This window comes from Pelophylax lessonae (genome assembly GCF_965119305.1).
Source record: "Pelophylax lessonae genome assembly, chromosome: 1".
Lineage (NCBI taxonomy): Eukaryota > Metazoa > Chordata > Amphibia > Anura > Ranidae > Pelophylax > Pelophylax lessonae.
In genome coordinates, this window is record NC_138768.1 from 439,678,191 (window position 1) to 439,702,795 (window position 24,605).

At 44.7% G+C, this 24,605-nt stretch overlaps 2 protein-coding genes across 2 annotated transcripts in view; both read right to left on the bottom strand.

Annotated features, from left to right (window-relative positions):
* LOC309544947 (N-acetylneuraminate-9-phosphate synthase-like) overlaps positions 1-11,919 on the bottom strand; it is a 76,680-nt gene extending 64,761 nt beyond the window's left edge. The window contains exon 1 of the mRNA XM_082243951.1: positions 11,694-11,919. Coding sequence (XP_082100077.1) covers positions 11,694-11,825 — 132 coding nt within the window. The 5' untranslated portion in view covers positions 11,826-11,919. The remainder of the gene's footprint in view (positions 1-11,693) is intronic.
* Positions 11,920-18,867: 6,948 nt separating this feature from the next.
* Positions 18,868-20,412, bottom strand: LOC309546755 (uncharacterized protein; the record flags this gene model as incomplete). Its single annotated transcript, XM_082246446.1, has 1 exon — positions 18,868-20,412. One exon carries the CDS (start codon positions 20,410-20,412, stop codon positions 18,868-18,870), a length of 1,545 nt encoding a protein of 514 aa, XP_082102572.1.
* Positions 20,413-24,605: the final 4,193 nt, after the last annotated feature.

Sequence of the window (24,605 nt, forward strand, 5' to 3'; positions counted from 1 at the left end):
CACCAGTTGTGCCTACGTTGGGGCACCCCGGATGTGGATCTGTTGGCATCACGATTCAACAGGAAAGTACAGAGATTCGTGGCTCGCTCCCGCGATCCTCTAGCAGAGACCGCAGACGCACTGGTCGCCCCGTGGGGGCAATACCAGCTAATGTATGCCCTCCCTCCTCTCGGGTTACTGCCAAGACTTCTTCGCAGGATAGAGGAGGAAGGAATTCCAGTAATCCTGGTAGCTCCGGACTGGCCTCGCCGAGCTTGGTACGCCGACTTGGTCAGACTGGTGGCGGACGTCCCATGGAGACTTCCTCTCAGGGAGGATCTACTGTCTCAGGGACCGATCTTCCATCCTGCTTTACGATCGCTGGCTTTAACGGCCTGGCTATTGAGACCCAGGTGCTGAAGGACAAGGGATTGTCAGCTTCAGTTATTCCTACTCTAGTTAAAGCAAGGAAAGCGACTTCCAGAAAGATTTATCATCGCACCTGGAAGTCCTACATTGCATGGTGTGAACCCCTGGGGTTCCACCCACGATCTTATTCGGTTAGTCGAATATTAGCTTTTCTGCAACAAGGGGTTGAGCAGAAACTGGCTTTGAGCACTATCAAGGGTCAGGTCTCAGCATTAGCTATCTTCTTTCAGAAGCCTTTGGCTACTCATTCCTTGGTGCGGAATTTCATCCAGGGGGTGCGACATCTGGCTCCGCCAGTGCGCGCGCCGTTACCACCCTGGGATCTTAATTTAATATTGTCGGTTCTTCAGAAACCTCCCTTTGAAGATATTAGGGAGATTCCTCTACCTACGTTGTCCCAGAAGGTGGCCTTCTTGGTGGCTATCACTTCTGCACGCAGGGTGTCAGAACTGGCCGCATTATCTTGTCGTTCCCTATATCTGGTGGTTCTTCGTCCGAATCCATCCTTCCTACCAAAAGTGGTTTCAGAATTTCATCTGAATGAAGAAATTGTATTACCTTCCCTGTGTCCTAAGCCCAGTCATCCTCGGGAGTTTGCTTTACACTCCTTGGATGTGGTCCGGGCGATCAGGGTATACTTGAAAACGACAGACTCGTTTCGCAAGACGGATTCACTTTTTGTGATCCCGGATGGACCCAAAAAGGGGTTGCCTGCATCTGCCGCGACTATTTCCAAATGGATCAGAAAGACGGTGGTACAGGCTTATTCTATTAAGGGTCGGGAGCCCCCGTTCCCTGTTAAGGCGCACTCCACTCGGGCACTTAGTGCGTCATGGGCCTTTCGCCATCAGGCGTCAGTGGTCCAGGTGTGCAAGGCGGCTACCTGGTCGTCGGTGCATACCTTTACAAAACATTATAAAGTTGATGTAATGGCATCGTCTGATGCCTCGTTTGGCCACAAGGTTTTGCAGGCCGCCATTTGAGGAGACCAGTGGTCTACCTCGAGGGTTTTTTTCCGTTGGAATTTTTATTTGAGTCTCATTCTTTGCTTATAATGAGCCTTTAAAACTTCTTGTTGGCACCGGTTGGGCCTTCTAGATTGGATTTTGATTTCTGTCAATCCCACCCCTCATTTGTGGCACTGCTTCTGGATGTCCCAATTGATGTGAATCAAGAAGACTACGTCTGTCAATGAGCGACAGAGAAAATCGGATTTTTGTAAGATCTTACCGTAAAATCCTTTTCTCTTAGCTCATTGACAGACGTAGTACCCGCCCCTCTATCATTGAGTTGGGTTGGGTTAAATTCTCTGTTGCTGCTTTATAACAGAACTGATTCCTTGTAGCAGAGAGAGGGAGGATATACCCTCTGGGACTGCCCCTGGGGTGGAGCCAGAACGTTTTTTCTTTCTGCCTAGTCCTACTCCTGCGGAGACAACATAACCCAATTGATGTGAATCAAGAAGACTACGTCTGTCAATGAGCTAAGAGAAAAGGATTTTACGGTAAGATCTTACAAAAATCCGATTTTACTATTACCGTTGCATGTTACTAAACTATTTAGATACAGTAGAAAATCCAAAAATTCTAACTCTGAAAATTTTTTGTTGTGCCATAAGCATACAGTACATTTGTCTCCTTGCTTTATATCTATGTGTTATGTCAATGCATTTGTCTATGCATTTATCTACATTAAACAAGCTTTCCATGCTTTGTGAGAGAAACGTTGAGAAATCACTTTGAAAAACACTATCCTAGCCACAGCCATCTTGAGCAAGAGCAGATTATTTGTGTAGTATATTTACTTCCTGGAATCCATCTGCTCTCAGCTCAGGCATGCAGGCAGTAGGGCATGCTTAGCTGAGGAAGCCCCTCCTCTCAATGAAAGAAGACTCCTGTGATGTAGCACATCATTTTGACCTTGGCCAAAAACCAGGAATCTACTGAAAAAAAAAAAGTTTAAAAACAAGTAGATAGAATATACATGCCTATTTACTAATGTTTGAAGCACAAGAATTAAAATATTTGATTTGAGAGCGTTTAGTTTCACTTCGGTAAAAGAAGCTACATAACAGAATTACTTACCTGTTGCAGATCATAAAGTGATTGTAAACCCTTCTTTTAAAACAAGCACGTTCTACATACCTACTATGTGCAGTGGTTTTGCACACAGCATCCCCGATCCCCCTCTTTTTGGGACCCCTGCAAGAGCTCATGCCCTCTCAAGTGCCCACCACAGCAAGCCACTTGTCCATAGACACACAGCTCAGCCCCGTCCCCTCCTCACTATCTGTGATTGACAAAAGCAGAAGCCAATGGCTCCTGCTGCTTTGTTTGAGCCTTTAACCACTTGCCGACCGCCGCCCGACTATATACGGCGGCGGTCAGCCCCTCCCAGGCAAAGTGATGTACCGGTACGTCACTAGCCTGGGAGCGAATAGGGGGCGAGCGCGCCGCCGGAGGCACGCTCCCGCCCCCGCTCGTACCCGACAAAGCCGGCGCATGTGACCGGCGGACCCGATGTCCGCCGGTCACTCGGCGATCGTCGGGCAGAGAGGGAGAAAGGCAGGCGGCTAGTGTAAACAAAGCCGCCTGTCATTCTCCCCTGTGTAGAAACACAGATCACTCGGTCCTGCTATGTAGGACCATTGATCTGTGCTGTTACACACACAGCCACATCCAATGACAGTAAGAAACACGCCGCTAGGGACACACTTAACTCCCCCCTCTCCAATAGAGTTAACCCCTTCCCTCCCAGTCTCATTTTTACAGTAACAGTGCATATGTATAGCACTGATTACTGTAGTAATGTCACTGGTACCCCCAAAAGTGTCAAAAATGTCAGTCAAGGGTCCGATGTGTCCGCCACAATGCCGCAGTCCCGCAAAAACAATCGCAGATCGCCGCCATTACTCGTTAAAAAAAAACAACGAAAATGACAAAAATCTTTCCCTTAGTTAGTAAACGCAATGACTTTTGCGCAAACCAATCAAAATACACTTATTGTGATTTTTTTTTACCAAACATAGGTAACAGAAAACAAATTGGCCAAAAATTTTAAAAAAATTTGATTTTTACATTTTTTTGGCGGGGAATTTCATATAAAAAATGTGAAAAATATTGTTATTTTTGCAAAATTGACGCTTTTTTTGTTTATAGCGCATGATCAAAAAATTGCACAGGTGATCAAATACCACCAAAATAAAGCTCTGTTTGTGGGAAAAAAAGGACGTCAAATTCGTTTGGGTACAGCGTCGCACGACCGCGCAATTTTCCGTTAAAGTCACGCAGTGCCGAATCGCAAAATACCCCCTGGTCAGGAAGGAGGTAAAATCTTCCGGGGCTTAAGTGGTTAAAGGAAGGAGTGAGCCCCTGCTCTCATACAAATCTCTGGATCGAGATTGGGCTCAGGTAAGTATTAGAAGGCGCCTGCAGAGAATACAATAAGGTAAAAAAAAAAAAAACCTTCAGCCTTTAGAACCACGTTAACCACGTTTAACCCTTTTAAAGAAGAGTGACTTTTTACTGGAAGAAATCTGCAACGTGTCAAATGTCTCTGAATTACAAGATTGTGCCTACACTACCACAATGCCAGACACAAGGCAAGAGGCCCAGTACATGATCCTACCCACCTGCTGTTACTTCCTGACAGAAGTCTCCTCTTTGCTTCCAGACAGCAGGGGCACATAGTGCCCAGACACTGAACATGCCTATAGTTCTATCTTGCATTGTTCTTTTCATAATCACATACAAAATCTGCTCATAGTACAGTTCAGAACAAATCAACTGCATTGCATTTAATCTAGGAACTTGCATGGATTTTTTCCCAACCATAAGCATATTGGAGTCTCATCTGCATGGGGTTCCTTATACTATATACTCTTCCTTAATTACGTTTTCACATCTCAGGTGTCATTCTTATACAATGACAGTGATACCTTGCTTAAAATGTGATCAGTAGTTTACTCAGATTGAAGCAGATTACTTGTCCAATACCAAATATGTATGCTTTAAGTAACAGATTGTCAGGTTTTTTGCCCCCCCCCCCCCCCCCCCCAACTATACTGATCTATATCTATACGGTCAATCATTGCAATCTCAAACAGTTTTTGGCCCAAAGAAGCAACTAATCATCTGCTCCATTCACCCAGAGGCGCTCTTTCCAGATCAGCCCCCAAAGTTTGGGTAATACAATATTTAAACACTCTTCTCCCTCTCTTTTCTCCATAACTGATCCATCAATGGGATATGTGACCACACCGAGCAATCAAGCAGTAAAAAGGCAACAAAACCAAGAACAGACTAGTTAGTATGAAGTCTGATTACATATTAGCAGGGCTTTATAAATTCAGCTGGAACTTGGTGGAACTCAGTTCCACCACCTCTGGTTCAGACCCTCCGCTCCCTGCTCATCACTATCAATTGTAAACACAGGGTCGTAATTGAGTCCCTGCACCTTTTTTCTGAGAAAAAAAGCCCTGCATATTAGAGAGCACTAAGCAGAATTTCAGGATCCCCCCCTACATAACAGCATTAATGGGAAAGTCCCAGTTTGCCTGGTTATGGGTTCTTTGTTGGGAAGAAATGCCATCATGGCCAATGAAACAGTGGCTTGCAAGGTAAGACTGCAAATCTAGGAGCCTGTTGAGAACTGTGCAAGGCCGTATGAGATGATACAAAGGACTGGGCTTGCCACTGTGTAAGAAGACACAAGGCAGCCATTGTTTAACCGGTTGCCGACTGCCACAAGTTCATATACTGCGGCGGTCAGCCCCGTGCAGGCAAAGTGACGTACTGGTACGTCACTCGCCTGCGAGCCAATAAGGGGCGAGCGCGCGCCGGCGGAGGCGCGCTCCTGCTCGCTCACTCTGATCCCCGCGCGCGTGACCGGCGGACCCGATGTCTGCCGGTCACTCACGATCGTCAGTTACAGAGGGAGAAAGGCAGGCGGCTAGTGTAAACAAAGCCGCCTGTCACTCTCCCTTGTGTAACAGCAGAGATCATACGGTCCTGCTATGTAGGATCGTAGGTCTCTGTTACATGCACAGCCAAATCCCTGCACAGTTAGAAACACGCCTCTAGGGACACACTTAACCCCTCCTTCTCCAATATAACAAATTGGCCTAAAATGTTAAAACATTTTGATTTTTACATTTATTTGGGGGGAATTTCATATAAAAAAAAAATCACACAGGTGATCAAATACCACCAAAAGAAAGTTCTGTTTGTGGGAAAAAAAGGACGTCAATTTCATTTGGGTACAGTGTCGCACGACCGCGCAATTATTTAAAGTCACGCAGTGCCAAATCGCAAAATACCCCCTGGTCTTTTAGCAGCCAAATCCTCCGGGGCTTAAGTGGTTAAAAGGTAAGTGCGAACCGAGACAGATCAGAGGCTATCCATTGTGGAATGTACTAGCCCTAACTGTCCCGGGGTATTTTCATCGAAAAAAATTTTTGTCCTTATTAAAATTCATGGCATACAATGTCTTACACAGGGGTAACAGAGTTTGTAATTGCCATTAAGCCCCGGTTCACACTTGTGCGTGTGCCGGGTTCGCATGTAATGTCGGAGCGCACTGCTCCGACATTACATGCGATCAGCTGTGCGGTGCGAGTTTAGCCATACAAACTGTATGGCTAAATTCGCATCGCTCCCGCAGCAAACACGCACAGGAGGCATTTTTGCAGCCGCATCAGGATCGGATCGCACAGCGGTTCACACTTGTGCGATCCGATCCTGTGCGAACTGCACGATCGCACTGCGATATGCGATCAAACTGGGGGTGTCGTTAAGATTACATTGACACCCCCAGCGTATCGCATATGGCAGTGTGAACTGCCGGGGGTGCGTGTGCGATGCGGGAACAGGCTGCGAGTTCGCAGCCTTCCCGCATCGCATCAGTGTGAACCGTACCTTAAACACGATCTGCATCGATGGCTATCTTTCATGACCTGCAAAACACCCCTTTTATTGACAGTTTCAAAATCTATACAATTCATAAAGTCAGATATGAAAAACCTGATGATATATTTGAATGTGGAAGATACTGAACAAATCAAGATCACACATGACTAGTCTATCATATACAGGAGGAGGAAAAGACATCTTGCACCTCACCTGAGTGACCTGCCTATCTGAGGTATATTAGAGCTGCGCGATTCTGGATAAAATGAGAATCACAATTTTTGTGCTTAGAATAAAGAGCACAATTCTCTCATGATTCTCAGCATAACATCATCTTTCATGTTATACAAAAAAAAAAAAAAAAAATGGGCTAACTTTACTGTTTCATTTTTTTTTTTTTTTAATTCATTTATATTTTTTCCCAAAAAAATTGCTTTTGAAAGACCGCTGCACAAATACAGCGTGACATAAAATATTGCAACAACCACGATTTTATTTTCTAGGGTCTCTGCTAAAAAAAAAATCTATCTATCTATCTATCTATCCATCCAAAGGCTTGGGGGGAGATTTACTAAAACTGGTGCACTCAGAATCTGGTGGAGCTGTACATGGTAGGCAATCAGCTTCTAACTTCAGCTTCTTCAATTGGGCTTTGACAATAAAACCTGGAAGCTGGTTGGTTTCTATGCAGAGATGCACCAAATTTTGCACCTTGCAATTTTAGTAAATAACCCCCTTGGTCTTTATCCCTTTGATCTAAAAGAATTAAATGATACAATGTTTCTAGTTATCTCAGCGCTGAGTGATATTGTGATAAAAACTTTGCCTGTTGCCTTTTTTTATTTATTTTTTATTTTTAGAGACAGCTCTGAGTAGAGAACGGCTCTGCACCTGTTACATCATGAGTCGTGGAAATGCCAGATAAAGATCGTGAGGGGGATGAGATTTTTTTTTAACAATTAGGGCTCTTTCACATGGTCCACCTCCGTAGCGTGCTGCTCAGCGAGGATCGATCCGCTGATCCCCGCTGAGCTTGCGGATGACAGCTCCGTCTCCGCTTGCAGTGCGGAGAGGGAGGTGTCACAGCTCCCGTTGCTCTCTATGGGAGATGGGATGAGAGCGGACCACCTGTCTGCTCTCATCCGATCCGATCCCTGAACGGATGGAAAAATAGGGTTTCCATCCATCCGGATTTCACAGACAGGATCGGATACGGATGGCAGCGGGTGTCAGCGGAGGTGTCTCCGCTGACATCCGCTGCCCCATAGAGCTGCATGGAGGATCCGATCAGATCCGCCTAAAAAACTGACAGGCGGATCTGATCGGACCGCCCGTGTGAAAGAGCCCTTAATCGTGCAGCTCTAAGGTATATAATTTATATTATTTCTGGAATGGCGATTGCATGCTGCACAATATGCAAGTTACTAGATTATGGCATGCTGCATGCTTGAAATATGAATACATTTAGAAAACTGTAGCTGAGGGAGTGGCAACTGAATTATTGCAAAAGCTGACATTCAATTGGCCACTCCTCAGACCTACTGATTGGTCAAATCAGTGGAGTTTTGTCCCCACCCTCCTCAGGAATCAGAAAAAGTGACTACATGAGCAGTCAGGGGCTCTTCTTTACCATCAAAAAACTTCAGCCAAGATTCTTTTTATGAGAGTCAACACTGATCTATCTAATGCTTTACTGGACTTTGCTGGAAATTACAGAACCAGGACTATGTTAAGTATGTTAAGTATTTTCACTCTTAAACTCTTTTCCTTTTTTTTTTTTTTTTTTTTAACGTCTTCTGTGATTCCTTACTTTTTTTCTTTTATGATCCCTTAACTTTTTTTTTTTATTAACGTCTTTTGTGATTCCTTACTTTTTTCTTGTGTAAAAAAGTCTGGTGCGCTACTAAATTGCAATAAAATGAACAATGTCAATCATGCATACAAAATAGTGTACAAACAATTTGAAACAATTTAAAACAAATGAAAATGTGAGTGAACAAAGTCTCTGGTTTCTCTTGCAAATCAATATAACGTGTTTTCCGTGAACAACTCCACCAGAAAAAAGCTAAATAGATGAATGTGCAAATAAAGTCCAGTGTTCATATAAATTCCAAAAATAATCACTGGTGGCCATGAGAAAACCAAGTGCTGCTGCAAATCAACAAGCAGCACTTGGTTTTCTCATGGCCACCAGTGATTATTTTTGGAATTTATATGAACACTGGACTTTATTTGCACATTCATCTATTTAGCTTTTTTCTGGTGGAGTTGTTCACGAAAAAAAACACATTACAGTATATTGATTTGCAAGAGAAACCAGAGACTTTGTTCACTCACATTTCATTTGTTTCAAATTGTTTCAAATTGTATGCATGATTGACATTGTTCATTTTATTGCAATTTAGTAGCGCACCAGATTTTTTTTACACTATTTCATTTATACGCCTTTGGTAGCAGCACACTCACATTTATCAGCGCACTTTTTCATTTATATTTATTTATAATTACTTTTTTCTTATTAACGTCATTTGTGAGTCCCTGCTTTTTTTAAAATTGTATTAATATCTTTTGTGATTCCTTAGCTTTTTATTTATTAATGTCTTTTGTGATTCCCTATCTTTTTTTTTTTTTTTATTAATGACTTATGTGATTCCTTTTGTTTTTTTAATATTAATGTATTTTGTGACTTCTTGCCTTATTTTTTTCTTTAGGTGTTTTGTGACTCCTTACCTATTTTTTTTTTTTTTTTTTATGACTTTTGTAACTCCCTACCTTTTTCTTCTTCTTTTATTAATGCCTTTTGTGATTCCAGATCTTTTTTATTATGGTCTTTTGTAATTCCTTACTTTTTTATTGTCTTCTGTGATTCCTTTTTTTTTTTTTAACTAATGTCTGTGATTCCTTATTTTAAATTAATGTCTTTTGCGATTCCCTTTATTTAATTTATGTCTTTTGGGATTTTTTTTTTTTTAATTGTCTTTTGTGATACTTTTTATTTAAATTAATGTATTTTGGGATTCTTTTTTTTTTAATAATGTCTTTTGTGATACTTTTTTTATGCAAATCTGTCGTTTGCACTGCTTTGCATAGAATTCTATTAAAGAATATTTTAAAAGCATGAACATTATCTCCAATGCACCAAGTCAGAACTTAAATAATTCTACTATATTGTAAATCTCTGAATATTCCTGTTTGTCATGCAAGTGTGCAATACAGACGTTTATTAAAAGTCATAAGAGAGTTAATGTAATCTGTTTAGGCTCTCAGATATAGTACTAATGCTGTGCCGAGTACAATAGTACTGTCAGTAATTTAACTGTTTATGATTTCATGGCCCATTACATTATAATATACATTTATTTATATGCGTAATGAAAATAAATAAAATTTGAATATCCAAAAAAAGAAAAGTTTGGGATTTAAAAAAAAAAAAAACAAACACACACCTTTTGAATGCCGGTGTAACGTTAAAAAACCATACCCCGTGGAGAAACCATACCGTCGTCACTTCCGGTCTGAAACAGCTGAGCAGCGCAGCAGTGCGCATGCTCAGAGCCACGGATACGTAAATGAACATGAAAGAATTTGACAAGTGCGCATGCTCGGTGGGCATGAAATTCTCACGGCACTGTGTCTAATGTAATACTTGCGGCGGGTACATTAAAACACTTCGGCTGCAACATAAATCATCTCCTCTGCTATCGCTGTAACTTCCCTCATCTCTGGTAATAAATATAAAAGCGGCGGCGGGAGTATGAGATGTAAATGTGACGGCGATCGCGGCTCCGTGATCCGCTTTTATATTTATTACCGGAGATGAGGGCAGTGACAGGGCGAAGAGCGGAGATGATTTATGTTGCAGATAAGCTGTTTAAATGTAAGCGCCGCAAGTTTAACTACCGTGAGAAATCCATACCCTCTGTAGGTGCACCGGAAGTGACGAGGGTATGGTTTTCTCACGGGTATGGTTTTTTCACGGAACACCGGTTCACACTTGTGCGATTTTACTGCGAATGCGATGCGTTATGAAAAGTCTAGATTCGCATGTATTCCCAAAATACATTGTATTCGCGACGGTCGTTCACATCTATGCGTTGCGATTCAGATGCGAATATAATGCGATGATGAAAAGGGTCTTGTGCGAATTTACAGCGTTGCGTTGCGAATTTAGTCTCCATAGACATCAATGTAAATCGGTCTGGACTCGCATTATCAGTTCAGATATGTGCGAATTCTTATTTTTTTTTTTGATTTTCCCCTCAGCTCCACCCCTCCTGAGCTTAATTAACATAATCAACGCAATCAAATTTTCATTACAATCGCGCTGGTACTATTGAAAAACACAAGGTAAACTCGCATTGCAAATTCGCATAGCAATGGCATCCGTTCGCAAAGTGTGAACCGGCACTTACTCATCTAGGGGGATGCAGCATTGATCTGATGATGTATCTGTCCCCTGCCGCCTCTACACCAAGAAATGAGCGATCAAAGACTGACAATCGCTCAGTATTCAGTGAGTAGAAAGTGTTCTGCCCTTCCAGCGCTCACTGGAGTGACATTAGATGTGTTGGCTGCATTTGTATTTTTTTTTTTCTTTTTCATTTTACCTGGTGATCCTGCCATTAACACAATTCCCATTTTAAGCTGGCTTTAGATGGATAAAACAGATTTCAGTACTAAACAAGTGATGTTAGTGCTATTGTGTCCCCTCCAAAACACACTAATCATTGGCTACAAGCACTGATCGGGCGCTGGTTTTCCAGCATGTCCCCTTGACCAGCTTCACATGGCATGAAAGTCGGCCAGTTTCTGCTGGTCCAGGCATCTGGGTGGATTCTGACATTAAAGTTTGGGATCTGCCCAGAGTTTTGACTAGCGGAATATGGGAAAGTAGTACACCCCTGTGATCCCCAGAAGAAGTAGGGCCAAAAAAAAAAAAAAAAGCATTGTCCATATTTCTCCTTTAATTCCTCCTGAATGACTGCCTCTACCTCCTGGTAATAGTGTGATGAAATTATGGAACATATGTGAAGAAGTGACAATGGAATGAAGTAGATGAGTGTGAAGGGATGATGTGTCTAGAATGGATGGGAGATGTACACACAGACAGACAGAGGATGGAGGTGCTGGAAGCTGGCACAGTACACAGAGGATGGCATTAGAGGCTGGCTCACACAGTCATCACCCCCCTACACTTTGCAGCAATCTCTATCAGCCCACTCCCACCCTCCATACAACACCCACACTGGAGGAATAAAGAAAGTGCTGATCCTGATCACTGTCTCCCATCAATGCCCTGTGTGCTGTCATACGATGGTCACATGACATTCAGTCTCCCCGCATTACCACCCCCCACAGCCGGGGTTCCCCGATCATTACCTTAGCCATGCGAATCATCTTCTTGGCGATCTCCAGGTCTCCCTGGTGATTCTGCCCGATCTCGGCTATGATAAAGCATGGCTCATCTCCCCCCACCTTGCGGCCAGGACACAGCTCGAATTCTAGAGGCATTGCAGCTAAAGCCTGTGTGAACGGCCGAGAACACGAAGAACGGGCAGGATTTGATAGAGGATATCCGCAGCCTATATGCACAGTCTGTCAGTGACGTGTCACCCACAGCTGCCGCGCCTGAGCCAATCAAATCGCTCCTGCCAGGCAAGCTCTGTCATCTGAACAGTACCGCTATGGCCACGCCCAGGAATACTGCTCTTCTGCTTCAATGTATGGAGGGAGGCGGGAAGAGGGAGGGGGAAGGAGGGAGGGACGGAGGAACAGTGGAGGAACGGTGCTTTGGTTTGAGGTAGAGACACTGACAGACGCTGCTGAGACTTGGCGAGTGCGGTCATGAGGTAGCGTATCCATGTACAGTCAGTATGTGGGGCTGGAAACTTCTACAGGTTACTAATATATTATATCTACAATACAACTGCTAGGATAAGAGTGGAAGTCCATTGAGTTTAACCACTTCTGGACCGGAAGGATTTGCCCCCTTAACTACTTAAGCCCCGAAAGATTTTACCCCCTTCCTGACCAGACCCCTTTTTTCAACTTGGCATTTCGTGATTTTAACTGACAATTGTGCGGTCATGCAATGTGGTACCCAAATGAAATATACGTCCTTTTTTTCCTACAAACAGAGCTTTCTTTTGGTGGTATTTGATCACCTCTGCGCTATTTATTTTTTGCGTTATTAATAAAAAAAAGAGCGAAAATTTTGCGAAAAAATGACATTTTCAAATTTGTCTTTAAAAAATATCCAATATACTCAATTTATGTCATATTTTTTGGCCAAAATGTATTTAGCAAAGCACACATATGTGAAGCAAATCATTAGAAAATAAAATAAAAATCACGTTCATAAAATAAGCCCCCCTGTCAGTAAGAGGATAATGAAACTTTCCGGTGTCATTGGCAGCAGCATAAGACTTATATTTTTGGTTTAGTGGGAGGAAAATGACCCAATGTATTTTGATGTTCCTAGTAGTGGAAAGGCCCCATCACTTGTGTCAGTGGGGATATAAAAAAAAAGCCTGATAACCTCAGTGGGAGGAGAAACCCTTGTTGCTGGTATCAGCATGAGCAAAACAAGCCACATATCATTGATATCAGTTAGAAAAAAAATGTAAGACCCCATATTGATGGTGTCAGTGAGCTGACACCCATATTGTTTATGTCAATGAAAGAAAAATGGGTCCCATGTTGTCAATGTTCCCTGGAAGTCAAATAAGCCCCACATTGCTGGAGTCAGAATAAAAAGAACCAATCAAGGATATCTTTGGGATAAACGAATCCTTATTGTAGGAGTCATTAGGACTAATTATTGGTGTTTAGAGATGGGCTCGGGTTTGTTTGAGTTTCCATGTGCCCGAGCCCTCCGCTAATCACAGGCACAGAGACATTTCCTGATCTGCGCAGCTGCGGATCGGGAAATGTCTCACTGCCAGTGATTAGCAGAGTGCAGCGTCGGCATCCTGGTGGGATTGGGCAAGTGGGAACTTGAACACCCCCGAGCCCATTTCAGCCCCATCTTTGTTATCAATGAGGATAAAATAAGCTCCACTGTTAGTGTTAGTAAGTGAATAATACATTTTCTAGTTGGTGTCAGTGAGAGCAAAATAAGCCCCATATTGGTGGTGTTAGTGGGAGGAAAATTACCCCATATCATTGGTGTCAGTGGGGATACAATAAGCCCCATTATTGGTGCCAGGGAGAAGAAAATAAGCCCCATCGTTGGTGTGAAAGGGGACAGAATAAGCCCCCATCCTTGGTGCAAGTGGGGATAGAATAAGCCCCCATCGTTAGTGCGAGTGGGGACAGAATAAGCCCCCATCGTTGGTGCGAGTGGGGACAGAATAAGCCCCCATCGTTGGTGCGAGTGGGGACAGAATAAGCCCCCATCGTTGGTGCGTGTGGGACCAGAATAAGCCCCCATCGTTGGTGCAAGTGGGGCCAGAATAAGCCCCCATCGTTGGTGCAAGTGGGGCCAGAATAAGCCCCCATCGTTGGTGCGAGTGGGGACTGAATAAACCCCCATCGTTGGTGCGAGTGGGGACTGAATAAGCCCCCATCGTTGGTATCAGTGGGAGAAATAGTGCCCCATCATTGGTGTCAGTGGGGATAGAATAAGCCCCATCATTGGTGTCAGTGGAGATAAAAGCCCCATCATTGGTATGGGTGGAGATAGAACAAGCCTCATCATTGGTGTGAGTGGGAATGGAATAAGCCCAATTATTGGTGTGAGTGGGAATGGAATAAGCCCAATTATTGGTGTGAGTGGGAATGGAATAAGCCCAATTATTGGTGTGAGTGGGAATAGAATAAGCCCAATTATTGGTGTGAGTGGGAATGGAATAAGCCCAATTATTGGTGTGAGTGGGAATAGAATAAGCCCCATTATTGGTGTGAATGGGGATAGAATAAGCCCCATCATTGATGTGGATGAGGATAGAATAAGCCCCATCATTGGTGTGGGTGGGGATAGAATAAGCCCCCATCATTGGTGTGGGTGGGGATAGGATAAGCCCCATCATTGGTGTGAGTGGGGATAGGATAAGCCCCGTCATTGGTGTTTGTGGGGATAGAATAAGCCCCATCATTGGTGTGGGTGGGGATAGGATAAGCCCCATCATTGGTGTGGGTGGGGATAGGATAAGCCCCATCATTGGTGTGGGTGGGGATAGGATAAGCCCCATCATTGGTGTGGGTGGGGATAGGATAAGCCCCATCATTGGTGTGGGTGGGTATAGGATAAGCCCCATCATTGGTGTGGGTGGGGATAGGATAAGCCCCATCATTGGTGTGGGTGGGGATAGGATAAGCCCCATCATTGGTGTGGGTGGGGATAGGATAAGCCCCATCATTGGTGTGGGTGGGGATAGGATAAGCCCCATCATTGGTGTGGGTGGGGATAGGATAAGCCCCATCATTGGTGTGGGTGGGGATAGAATAAGCCCCATCATTGGTGTGGGTGGGGATAGGATAAGCCCCATCATTGGTGTGGGTGGGGATAGAATAAGCCCCATCATTGGTGTGGGTGGGTATAGGATAAGCCCCATCATTGGTGTGGGTGGGGATAGGATAAGCCCCATCATTGGTGTGGGTGGGGATCAGGCCCGGACTGGGACAAAAAATAGGCCCGGGCATTTTAGGCTGAGCAGCCCATTTTTTTTTTAAACAAAATGACCAATGATGAACAACTACCAGTTTCTCTATGTTTTTTAGTTATATTTAGCCTGCACACCCATGCGATTTGATTCTGCAAATCGTGCTGCGTTTTGAAAACCGATTGCGGGGTGTCGTTAACCTAACATACACTCCGCAATCTGTTTGCATGGACGGGTTGCTATTTAGATGCAGTCCGCATTTAGTGTGAACCCAGGCTAAGAGGGAAAAGGTAATTTTAGGGTACATAAAAAATATATTAGCCAATTTTTGGGTAAAATATAAAAGATGAGTTTGTGTCAAGGAAATAAATACCCAACATGTCAAACCTTAAGACTATGCATGCCCGAAAATGGCAACACATTTCAGTACCCTATATTTTCCATAGGCACAGTGGTGGTGGGGATAGGGGTGACATCAGTGGTGGTGGGGATAGGGGTGACATCAGTGGCGGTGGTGGTGGGGATAGGGGTGACATCAGTGGTGGTGGGGATAGGGGTGACATCAGTGGCAGTGGTGGTGGGGATAGGGTTGACATCAGTGTTGGTGGGGAAAGGGGTGACATCAGTGGTGGTGGGGATAGGGGTGACATCAGTGGCAGTAGAGGTGGGGATAGGGGTGACATCAGTGGCAGTGGTGGTGGGGATAGGGGTGACATCAGTGGTGGTGGAGATAGGGGTTACATCATTGGCAGTGGGAATAGGAATGACATCAGTGGCAGTGGGGATTGGGATGACATCAGTGGCAGTGGTGGGGATAGGGATGACATCAGTGGTGGTGGTGGGGATAGTGTTGACATCAGTGGTGGTTGGGATAGGGATAACATCAGTGACGGTGTTGAGGATAGGGATGAAATCAGTGGGAATGATGAGGATAGGGTTGACATCAGTGGGAGTAGTGGTAAGGATAGGGATAGCATCAGTGGCAGTGGTGGTGGGGATAGAAATGACAATGTTCACTGCCACTGATGTCATCCCTATCCCCACCACCACCGCTACTGATGTCATCCCTATCCCCCATCACCACTGCCTCATGGGAGGGGTGGAGATCAGACAGAGGGATGACGGTGGGAGGGATGGATGGGATCAGGCAGAGTGATGGCAGTGGGAGGGATGGATGGGATCAGGCAGTGATGGCAGTGGGGGGGGGTGGATGGGATCAGGCAGAGTGATGGCAGTGGGAGGGATGGATGGAATCAGGCAGAGTGATGGCAGTGGGAGGGAGGGATGGATGGGATCAGGCAGAGTGATGGCAGTGGGAGAGATGGGATCAGGCAGTGATGGCAGTCAGAGGGATGGATGGGATCAGGCAGAGTGATGGCAGTGGGAGGGGTAGATGGGATCAGGCAGAGTGATGGCAGTGGGAGGGATGGATGGGATCAGGCAGAGTGATGGCAGTGGGAGGGATGGATGGGATCAGGCAGATTGATGGCAGTGGGAGGGATGGATGGGATCAGGCAGAGTGATGGCAGTGGGAGAGATGGGATCAGACAGTGATGGCAGTCGGAGGGATGGATGGGATCAGGCAGAGTGATGGCAGTGGGAGGGATGGATGGGATCAGGCAGAGTGATGGCAGTGGGAGAGATGGGATCAGGCAGTGATGGCAGTGGGAGAGATGGGATCAGGCAGTGATGGCAGTGGGAGGGATGGATGGGATCAGGCAGAGTGATGGCAGTGGGAGAGATGGGTCAAGGCAGTGATGGCAGTCGGAGGGATGGATGAGATCAGGCAGCGTGATGGCAGTGGGAGGGATGGATGGGATAAGGCAGAGTGATGGCAGTGGGAGGGATGGATGGGATCAGGCAGAGTGATGGCAGAGGGAGGGGTGGATGGGATCAGGCAGAGTGATGGCAGTGTAAGAGATGGGATCAGGCAGAGTGATGGCAGTGGGAGGGATGGATGGGATCAGGCAGAGTGATGGCAGTGTACGAGATGGGATCAGGCAGAGTGATGGCAGTGGGAGGGATGGATGGGAATAGGCAGAGTGATGGCAGTGTAAGAGATGGGATCAGGCAGAGTGATGGCAGTGGGAGGGATGGATGGGATATGCAGAGTGATGGCAGTGGGAGGGATGGATGGGATCAGGCAGAGTGATGACAGTGGGAGGGATGGATGGGATCAGACAGAGTGATGGCAGTGGGAGGGATGGATGGGATCAGGCAGAGTGATGGCAGTGGGAGAGATGGGATCAGGCAGTGATGGCAGTCGGAGGGATGGATGGGATCAGGCAGAGTTATGGCAGTGGGAGGGATGGATGGGATCAGGCAGAGTGATGGCAGTGGGAGAGATGGGATCAGGCAGTGATGGCAGTGGGAGGGATGGATGGGATCAGGCAGAGTGATGGCAGTGGGAGAGATGGGTCAAGGCAGTGATGGCAGTCGGAGGGATGGATGAGATCAGGCAGGGTGATGGCAGTGGGAGGGATGGATGGGATAAGGCAGAGTGATGGCAGTGGGAGGGATGGATGGGATCAGGCAGAGTGATGGCAGTGGGAGGGATGGATGGGATCAGGCAGAGTGATGGCAGTGGGGGGATGGATGGGATAAGGAAGAGTGATGGCAGTGGGAGGGATGGATGGGATCAGGCAGAGTGATGGCAGTGGGAGGGATGGATGGGATCAGGCAGAGTGATGGCAGTGTAAGAGATGGGATAAGGCAGAGTGATGGCAGTGGGAGGGATGGATGGAATCAGGCAGAGTTATGGCAGTGTAAGAGATGGGATCAGGCAGAGTGATGGCAGTGGGAGGGATGGATGGGATCAGGCAGAGTGATGGCAGTGGGAGGGATGGATGGGATCAGGCAGAGTGATGACAGTGGGAGGGATGGATGGGATCAAGCAGAGTGATGGCAGTGGGAGGGATGGATGGGATCGGGCAGTGATGGCAGTGGGAGGGATGGATGGGATCAGGCAGAGTGATGGCAGTGGGAGGGATGGATGGGATCGGGCAGAGTGATGGCAGTGGGGGGGGAGGGATGGATGGGATCAGGCAGAGTGATGGCAGTGGGGGGGATGGATGGGATCAGGCAGAGTGATGGCAGTGTAAGAGATGGGATCAGGCAGAGTGATGGCAGTGGGAGGGATGGATGGGATATGCAGAGTGATGGCAGTGGGAGGGATGGATGGGATCGGGCAGTGATGACAGTGGGAGGGATGGATGGGATCAGGCAGAGTGATGACAGTGGGAGGGATGGATGGGATCGGGCAGAGTGATGGCAGTGGGGGGGAGGGATGGATGGTGTTGGTACCTGAGACCCCTGGTCCCAATGATAGTCCCGGACTATCTATAACTTCTTTGCTCGTTTTGTGTCTGCAGGCCTGGGAGGCTGGTTTCAAGAAGTAACACAGACGGAGACAGATGTATAGTGAAACCAAGCTCTCAGTTTATTATAGGCTCGTTGTGGGTTATATAGTAAAGAGTAAGGGCATATAGCATAAGTATAGGATACTTGTTACGTTCTTATTGGTTAAACAGTTCAAGGAAACCAAGCGTCATTTCGGGAAATAAGCGAGTACACTTAATACCATATAGGGCATATAGCTTATTGCTAGAAGCGCCTGACATGATTTCATCAAAAACCACAAACAGAAACTTGCCATAACTGTAACACGTACACATTTGCAAAGCTTGTATAACTAAGATACATAGAAAATGGAGTGGGAACATACAAAATGGAGGACACATAGAATTGATATCTCCCCGTCTCCCACAATCCCCTCTTAAAATCATTAATCCTTAATTGATTTTCCCTTGTTACCCTGTATGTCATTGGAATATATAATTTTTTAGGGATGTCATCAGGGGGCTCTAAACCTCCCAGGAGTGTAGTGACATGACTGGCAGATTAATTCTCTATATCCCTGCTGCTCGAGAGACCAGATCATGTGTCATCCCTTAAACAATAAGGTTCTTCTTTTCCTTCTGTTTGTGTCTTTTAATATACTCAGTATATTCATTAGGGTTGTTAGTCGGGGGGGTTTGGTAATCTGGAACTTGGTGGGATAGCATAGAGACATTTTTCACCTTTGGTCGGGAAGCTCTAGCAATAATACACATTACAAGTTTGAAGCATGCATATAGGAATAACAAAAAGAGCAGAACCATTATAACAGTCATAGCAATATTTTTCAGCCAAGAAAATATTCCTCCAAATCCAAAATTCACATTACCAAAGGGACTCCATGTCTTAGCAATATTCCTGGCTTCCTGTTGCAGCTTATCTACTTCTTTTCGGTGCTGTGTAATAATATCATAATAATCGGGTATCTCAACAGATGTATTGTGTATCCATGTGCAACATTCATAATCCTCCGTAACTTCACATAACCCAGTAAGAGCAGCACTCATACTTTCTATGGCTAGGTCATGGAGCTCAAGTTGTTTCTTAATTGCCCTCACTTCTATATTTAATTTAGTAATGTCTCCTGAGTTCTTATCTAGGATGTCATCGAGAATTTTAGAGTAATTATTCAACCTTTTCATCATGTCTATTCCCCATCCGGTCCATGAGGGGAACCAGGCCCATACCATATCCTTTTCAAGGAATAATTCCCTTTTATTGCGGTGTTTGAGGGGGTACCTAGGATACATACTAGCTTCGAGGAGATGTCCTCCTTTGTTGTCTCCCACTACACCCATGATGGGAACTAGGGATGCGAGGTAACACCACCCTTGGGGTGCAATAGGGATCCAAGGGTGACAAATCTTTCCACAACAAATATAAGTACTGTTTCCCAAGGCTAGGGGACGTTTGTGAAATATTGCCATTATTTGGTCAGAATAACTGGACCAAGCTAAATTTGACAACAACTGTCCTATTGGGGAAGAGGAAGTGGAACTGGAGTTAAGAAAGTTCATCAGAGTGGCGTTTAGGGCTGGTTCTGAGGTGTGCCAGAAGGAGCTGTCCATCGAGGTCATTGAGAAATTAATCTTAGTTTGCTGGCACACTTCAGCTCCCTTGGTGGAGTTTCCCAACCTAAAACACCAGTCTGGGGAATGACTTCTACCAATAATTTGGAAAGTGAGGGTATCATTTGAGAGTGTTCTCGTGACATTGGTGAGGACAACAGGAGGTGTACCATTTAGAAAAGGGGTGAAGTTTAAAGGTATCGCTATTAGGGGGATTCTAGCTGTGCTAGGATGGAGTTTACTACATATCCAACATTTTTCATATCCGGACTTCTGGGCATATGCATATTTAAATTGCAACAATGACATTTTATCTGTAAGGCTTTTTGAGCTTTCATCTCTCTTTTGTCTGTTATGTGCATTACTCTGTGTTGGGGTGTTGGAAGCTCCGCAAATGGCCTGTAGCCCTACCAGGTCTTCTGGATGATAAATACAGTTAGTGGTAACCCATACTACAGAGAAGACTGAAAATGATACGAGTCCTATAAGTAGCCAAAGTTTTCCAGAATCTGGTGCTATTAGGAATGTCATTTTTCTACAGGGTCAGGGCCGCCTGCCTCTTGAAACCCCCTTTTCTTGACTATCCTGTTCGAGGTCAGAGTTGTCCACTCCCGTTAGTACCTCTCTTGCTTCTGGACCTTCCTGTTCAAGGTCAGGGCCGTCCGCCCCCGTTAGTACCTCTCTTGGGTCTGGATTTGGACTTGCTTCTGGGGGTGGAGCCTCCTTCACCATTTTTACTCAAGTAGCGTGGATCCAGGTGGGGCTGTCTTCAGTCAGGACTGCTGTTCTGGTTACTGCAACAACGGTAGTGGGAGGGCCATAGGCGAAATCCTGTGGTTTCTTTCCTTTGGGGTACAGTTTGATCACCACTTCATCTCCCTCCTCCAAGGAATGGGTTGGTATCTGTGAAAAGAAAAGAAAGGTGCGAGCAACTTTTCGTTCTACTTGATTCAAAATTTCAATTACTCTTTTCTCAACTTGTCCTTTTCATCCTTTCCACTATTCCTGAGCTCTATTTTCAGGATTTTGACTAGTTTCTGGCATCTTCTCTTTTAGTGGGGAACATTTCCGGCCATCGAGAAAACATGTCAGTGATGACACATGCTGGTTGTGTTCCCCCTCTTGGGAGAGGGATGTGTATAAAATCAATCTGCAGATGCGTGAATTGTGTTGTGGGATAGGGCAAGTGTTCATGTGCGGATTACTCCTAATGCAGGTAAGGCATTTTTTTTTTTTTTTTACATCATTGTCAACTAATCGAGCTGTGCCCGTGATGTAAAAATCTTTCTGAATCTGTTTAAAAGTGGCCTTCCATCCTATGTGTCCTATTCCATAGTAGTGGGCAATGCAAATAGGAGCACTATTACGGGGTATACACGGTTTCCCCTCTTTGCAAATTAATCCTGTTATAGGATTCTTTTGCAAGACAGGATAACCCCAGTCCTCCAATTCCTCAGCAGTGGCTGAGGCTTGTAGATCTGTGATCAACTGGGCATCATCGGGGAGGATGTGGGTTAGGACAGGCATTTGTTTTAGGGCTCCTAAAGGTAACTGTTGTGCGGCTGCTTTTGCTATTTTGTCTGCTAGTGCGTTGCCCTTGGAGATGTCATCAGTACCTCTGGTATGTGCCCTACAGTGAATGATAGCTAACTCTGAGGGTAACAACATAGCCTGAAGAAGGTTGGTGATGAGCTCTTTCATCATGTCTGCAAGGGGTTAAGTGACACTTTCAATAGTTTCCAGGCAGTCATGTGGTTCTTGGCCCATATCATCTGCTGAACCCATCTACTATTGACTAAAAGGAACTCTTATTTCTCCCCTGCTTTGGGCCTATATGTGAAAACATATTTGTAGATGTGTGAATGGGGTTGATGGGTATTGGAGATGCTCATGTTTGGATTGTTTGTACCTAATACAGGTGAAGGTGATGCATCTAGCAACATATGCTTTCATGAATTTAGATGGGCTTGCAAATAAAAAAAACTGCCAGTAATACTGTATATGTTCTTTCCCACCCCCTGTGTCCTATTCCATAATACTAGGCAATAAACAGTGGGGCGCTAGCTGCGGGGATACACACAAGAGCTCCCCTCTTTTAGAAAAAGGCCGTTCTCAACTTTTTCTAAAACATCACCCAAGTCCTTAAAACCTGTTCTGTAGCATGTTGTGGTGTAACATAACGTTTATTACCAGAAGCCCATTTAAAACTGGGGCCTACCTAGGGCAAATGATGTGGCCATCCCCAGTACCATCTCACAGGATGCTATGTACTATGTTCAGAGTCACTTCAGGCATGCCTTAGGCCTGGACTGCGACCATCTTTGGATAAAAACTATAGGGCAAAGTTTTCCACCATACTCCTGGGTAAGTACACCTGTCACGGTCTTACAATTGTCCCTTGCATAAACACAAAACATTTTTTCCATGATTTGGGAGGCCCAGTGCAGGCGCTACAACCATAGCATTTTTTAGATATATAAACGCATTTAACATTTCTGGTGACATTTCTGGACCTGTGGTTTGTCTCAAAATGTTATTATAGATAGGAGTAGTCCGGATCCATAACAAGCAATGATCCTGTGGGTGGGCAAGACCCACTGTGGGCTGGCAAGACCCACTAGAGCAGCAGCTCTTATGTGACTGACTCTACTATCACTCTCTGTGAGAACAAAACCAAGGTGAACAACACTTTCCTGACACCACTGTCATAATTCCTGTGACACTTTGTTTCCACATACATGTACATTTCTTGAATAAACTCACTCGCTCTGACTGGCCTCCACAGAGTGACTACATATGTCAGATACATATTGTAGCGGGACTGACCCATGAGCAGGTGTCCATCCCCTCTTGCGTGGTCTGGAGAACTATAGAGCGGACAATCAAATTGTCTACTTATCCCTAAGGCATTTCTACACCAGGTCAGTTACCTTGACTGAAAAATAAGAAACAAAGATGGCTGTGTCTCCTCGTCCAATAGGACACTTAAAAAAAACACACTACTTAAACCAATCACTGTAAAGTGGGTAACATCGGATGGTATGGTTGTCAGTAGAGATGGCACATCAGATACCACTTGCATGCTATGATCAGATAAAGAACTAAAAACTTTTTGGCTTAGTGCCAATTTTCAAAAAAAACTTTTTTTTTTTTTTTTCTTTCTAGAAACTTCTGCTAGCTGCAATTGCAGAAGTGACCATTACTTCCTCTCACACGGAAGGAAATTTACTAGTTTTAAACTAATCTGACACACAAACATTTTCTGCTTGTTTGAGATAATATAATGTCTGCAAAGAAAACGACATCTGCCTTGGAAAACGAAACCGTGGGGTGCAGGTGTGGTCAGGGGCATTTGTAAGGTAATATTTTCATTGTAGGGGGGCCTAGGTTGAAAATGTCCTACTCTTTGCTTTGCCTCTTCTGATAAGGCCCTTGGAAATGTGCGCTGACAGGCTGTTTTTCTTTACACAGATCATCTCTCTCTGTTATGGCTTTTTTTTAAAACCTTCCATGGTTTTAGTAGCCCAATCAGAAACGTGCTGTTTTATAATTAACATGTACTGTGACTTTAAATTACCGACAAATGTTTGAATCCTAAGACTGTGCTACTCCGCAGTGACACTTAACCACAGCTTTAAGGCTATGTTTCCACTATTGCGGCTACAAAGTCACACGACTTCAAGCGCAAGTTTGTAGTGCAATTTGTTTGCAGCTACTTCTGGGGACCCCAGCGCGACCTCCTTCTGTGAGGGACAAGTTGCCCTGAAGTTGCCCAAAAGTAGTGCAAAAACCTTTTTTCAAGTTGCTGCGAGTCAAGTCGCAGCAGTTTGAGCGGTCCTATTTGTAAATAATGGGTTTTGACCTATCATGCGACTTGACATGTGTCAAGTTGCACAACAAGTCGCAAAAGTGGAAATGGAGCCCTAGAGTCCAAAACCACCAAACAGTTTCACCCGTCTACCGGTCTACAGGCAATTGCTGTGGGTAAAGAACTTTCACTTATATTAGCATCTCCAATTCTCCCCGCTTTTTCCATGTACTTTATATTACAACTCCCTATTTTTTTTCTGACCATCTTGCTTGGTTATCTATCCAAGGGTTAATAAATGTGCATCCACCAGAGACCCAGGCGACATATCTCGCCTCGATCAGGGGGGATGGGTTTTGTTTGGTTTGATACTTCCTCATTCTAAAGATATTACAACTAAACATTTACTGAAAGAGAATGCGGACGGACAGAACTCTTTTTTCTGTAATTTACTTGTCTTTAATTAGGCAAACTTTTGTACTACATAGTTGAAGGTAAATTTCAAGAAAACTGCACTGAAAATTGTAAGAAAATTGTATCATGTATGGCCAGCATCAGACCTAAACCTTCAGTATAATTTCACAAAACCATAAACAAAATCCAATATTCTCTCACTTAACAAAACATGTCTCTAAGATTTACACATTCACAAAATCACTTAAATGTATCTGGGTCCTTAGACCCTTTTTATGGTTAAAAACCCTCCTGAAAAGCCACTTGGTGTATGTATATTAAACCTTATACTTTTTTTTTTTGACTCTGAATGTCCCCTCTTGGAACAACCAAAAAAAAAACTTTTCCGAGTCTTGACTGATACTCACTCCCAGGTATAGTGGCTATCAAGAAGGTTTTCCTACCATTATAGACAAACAAACAATGCACATAATAAACATTTATCTTGATTTGTCTTACGATC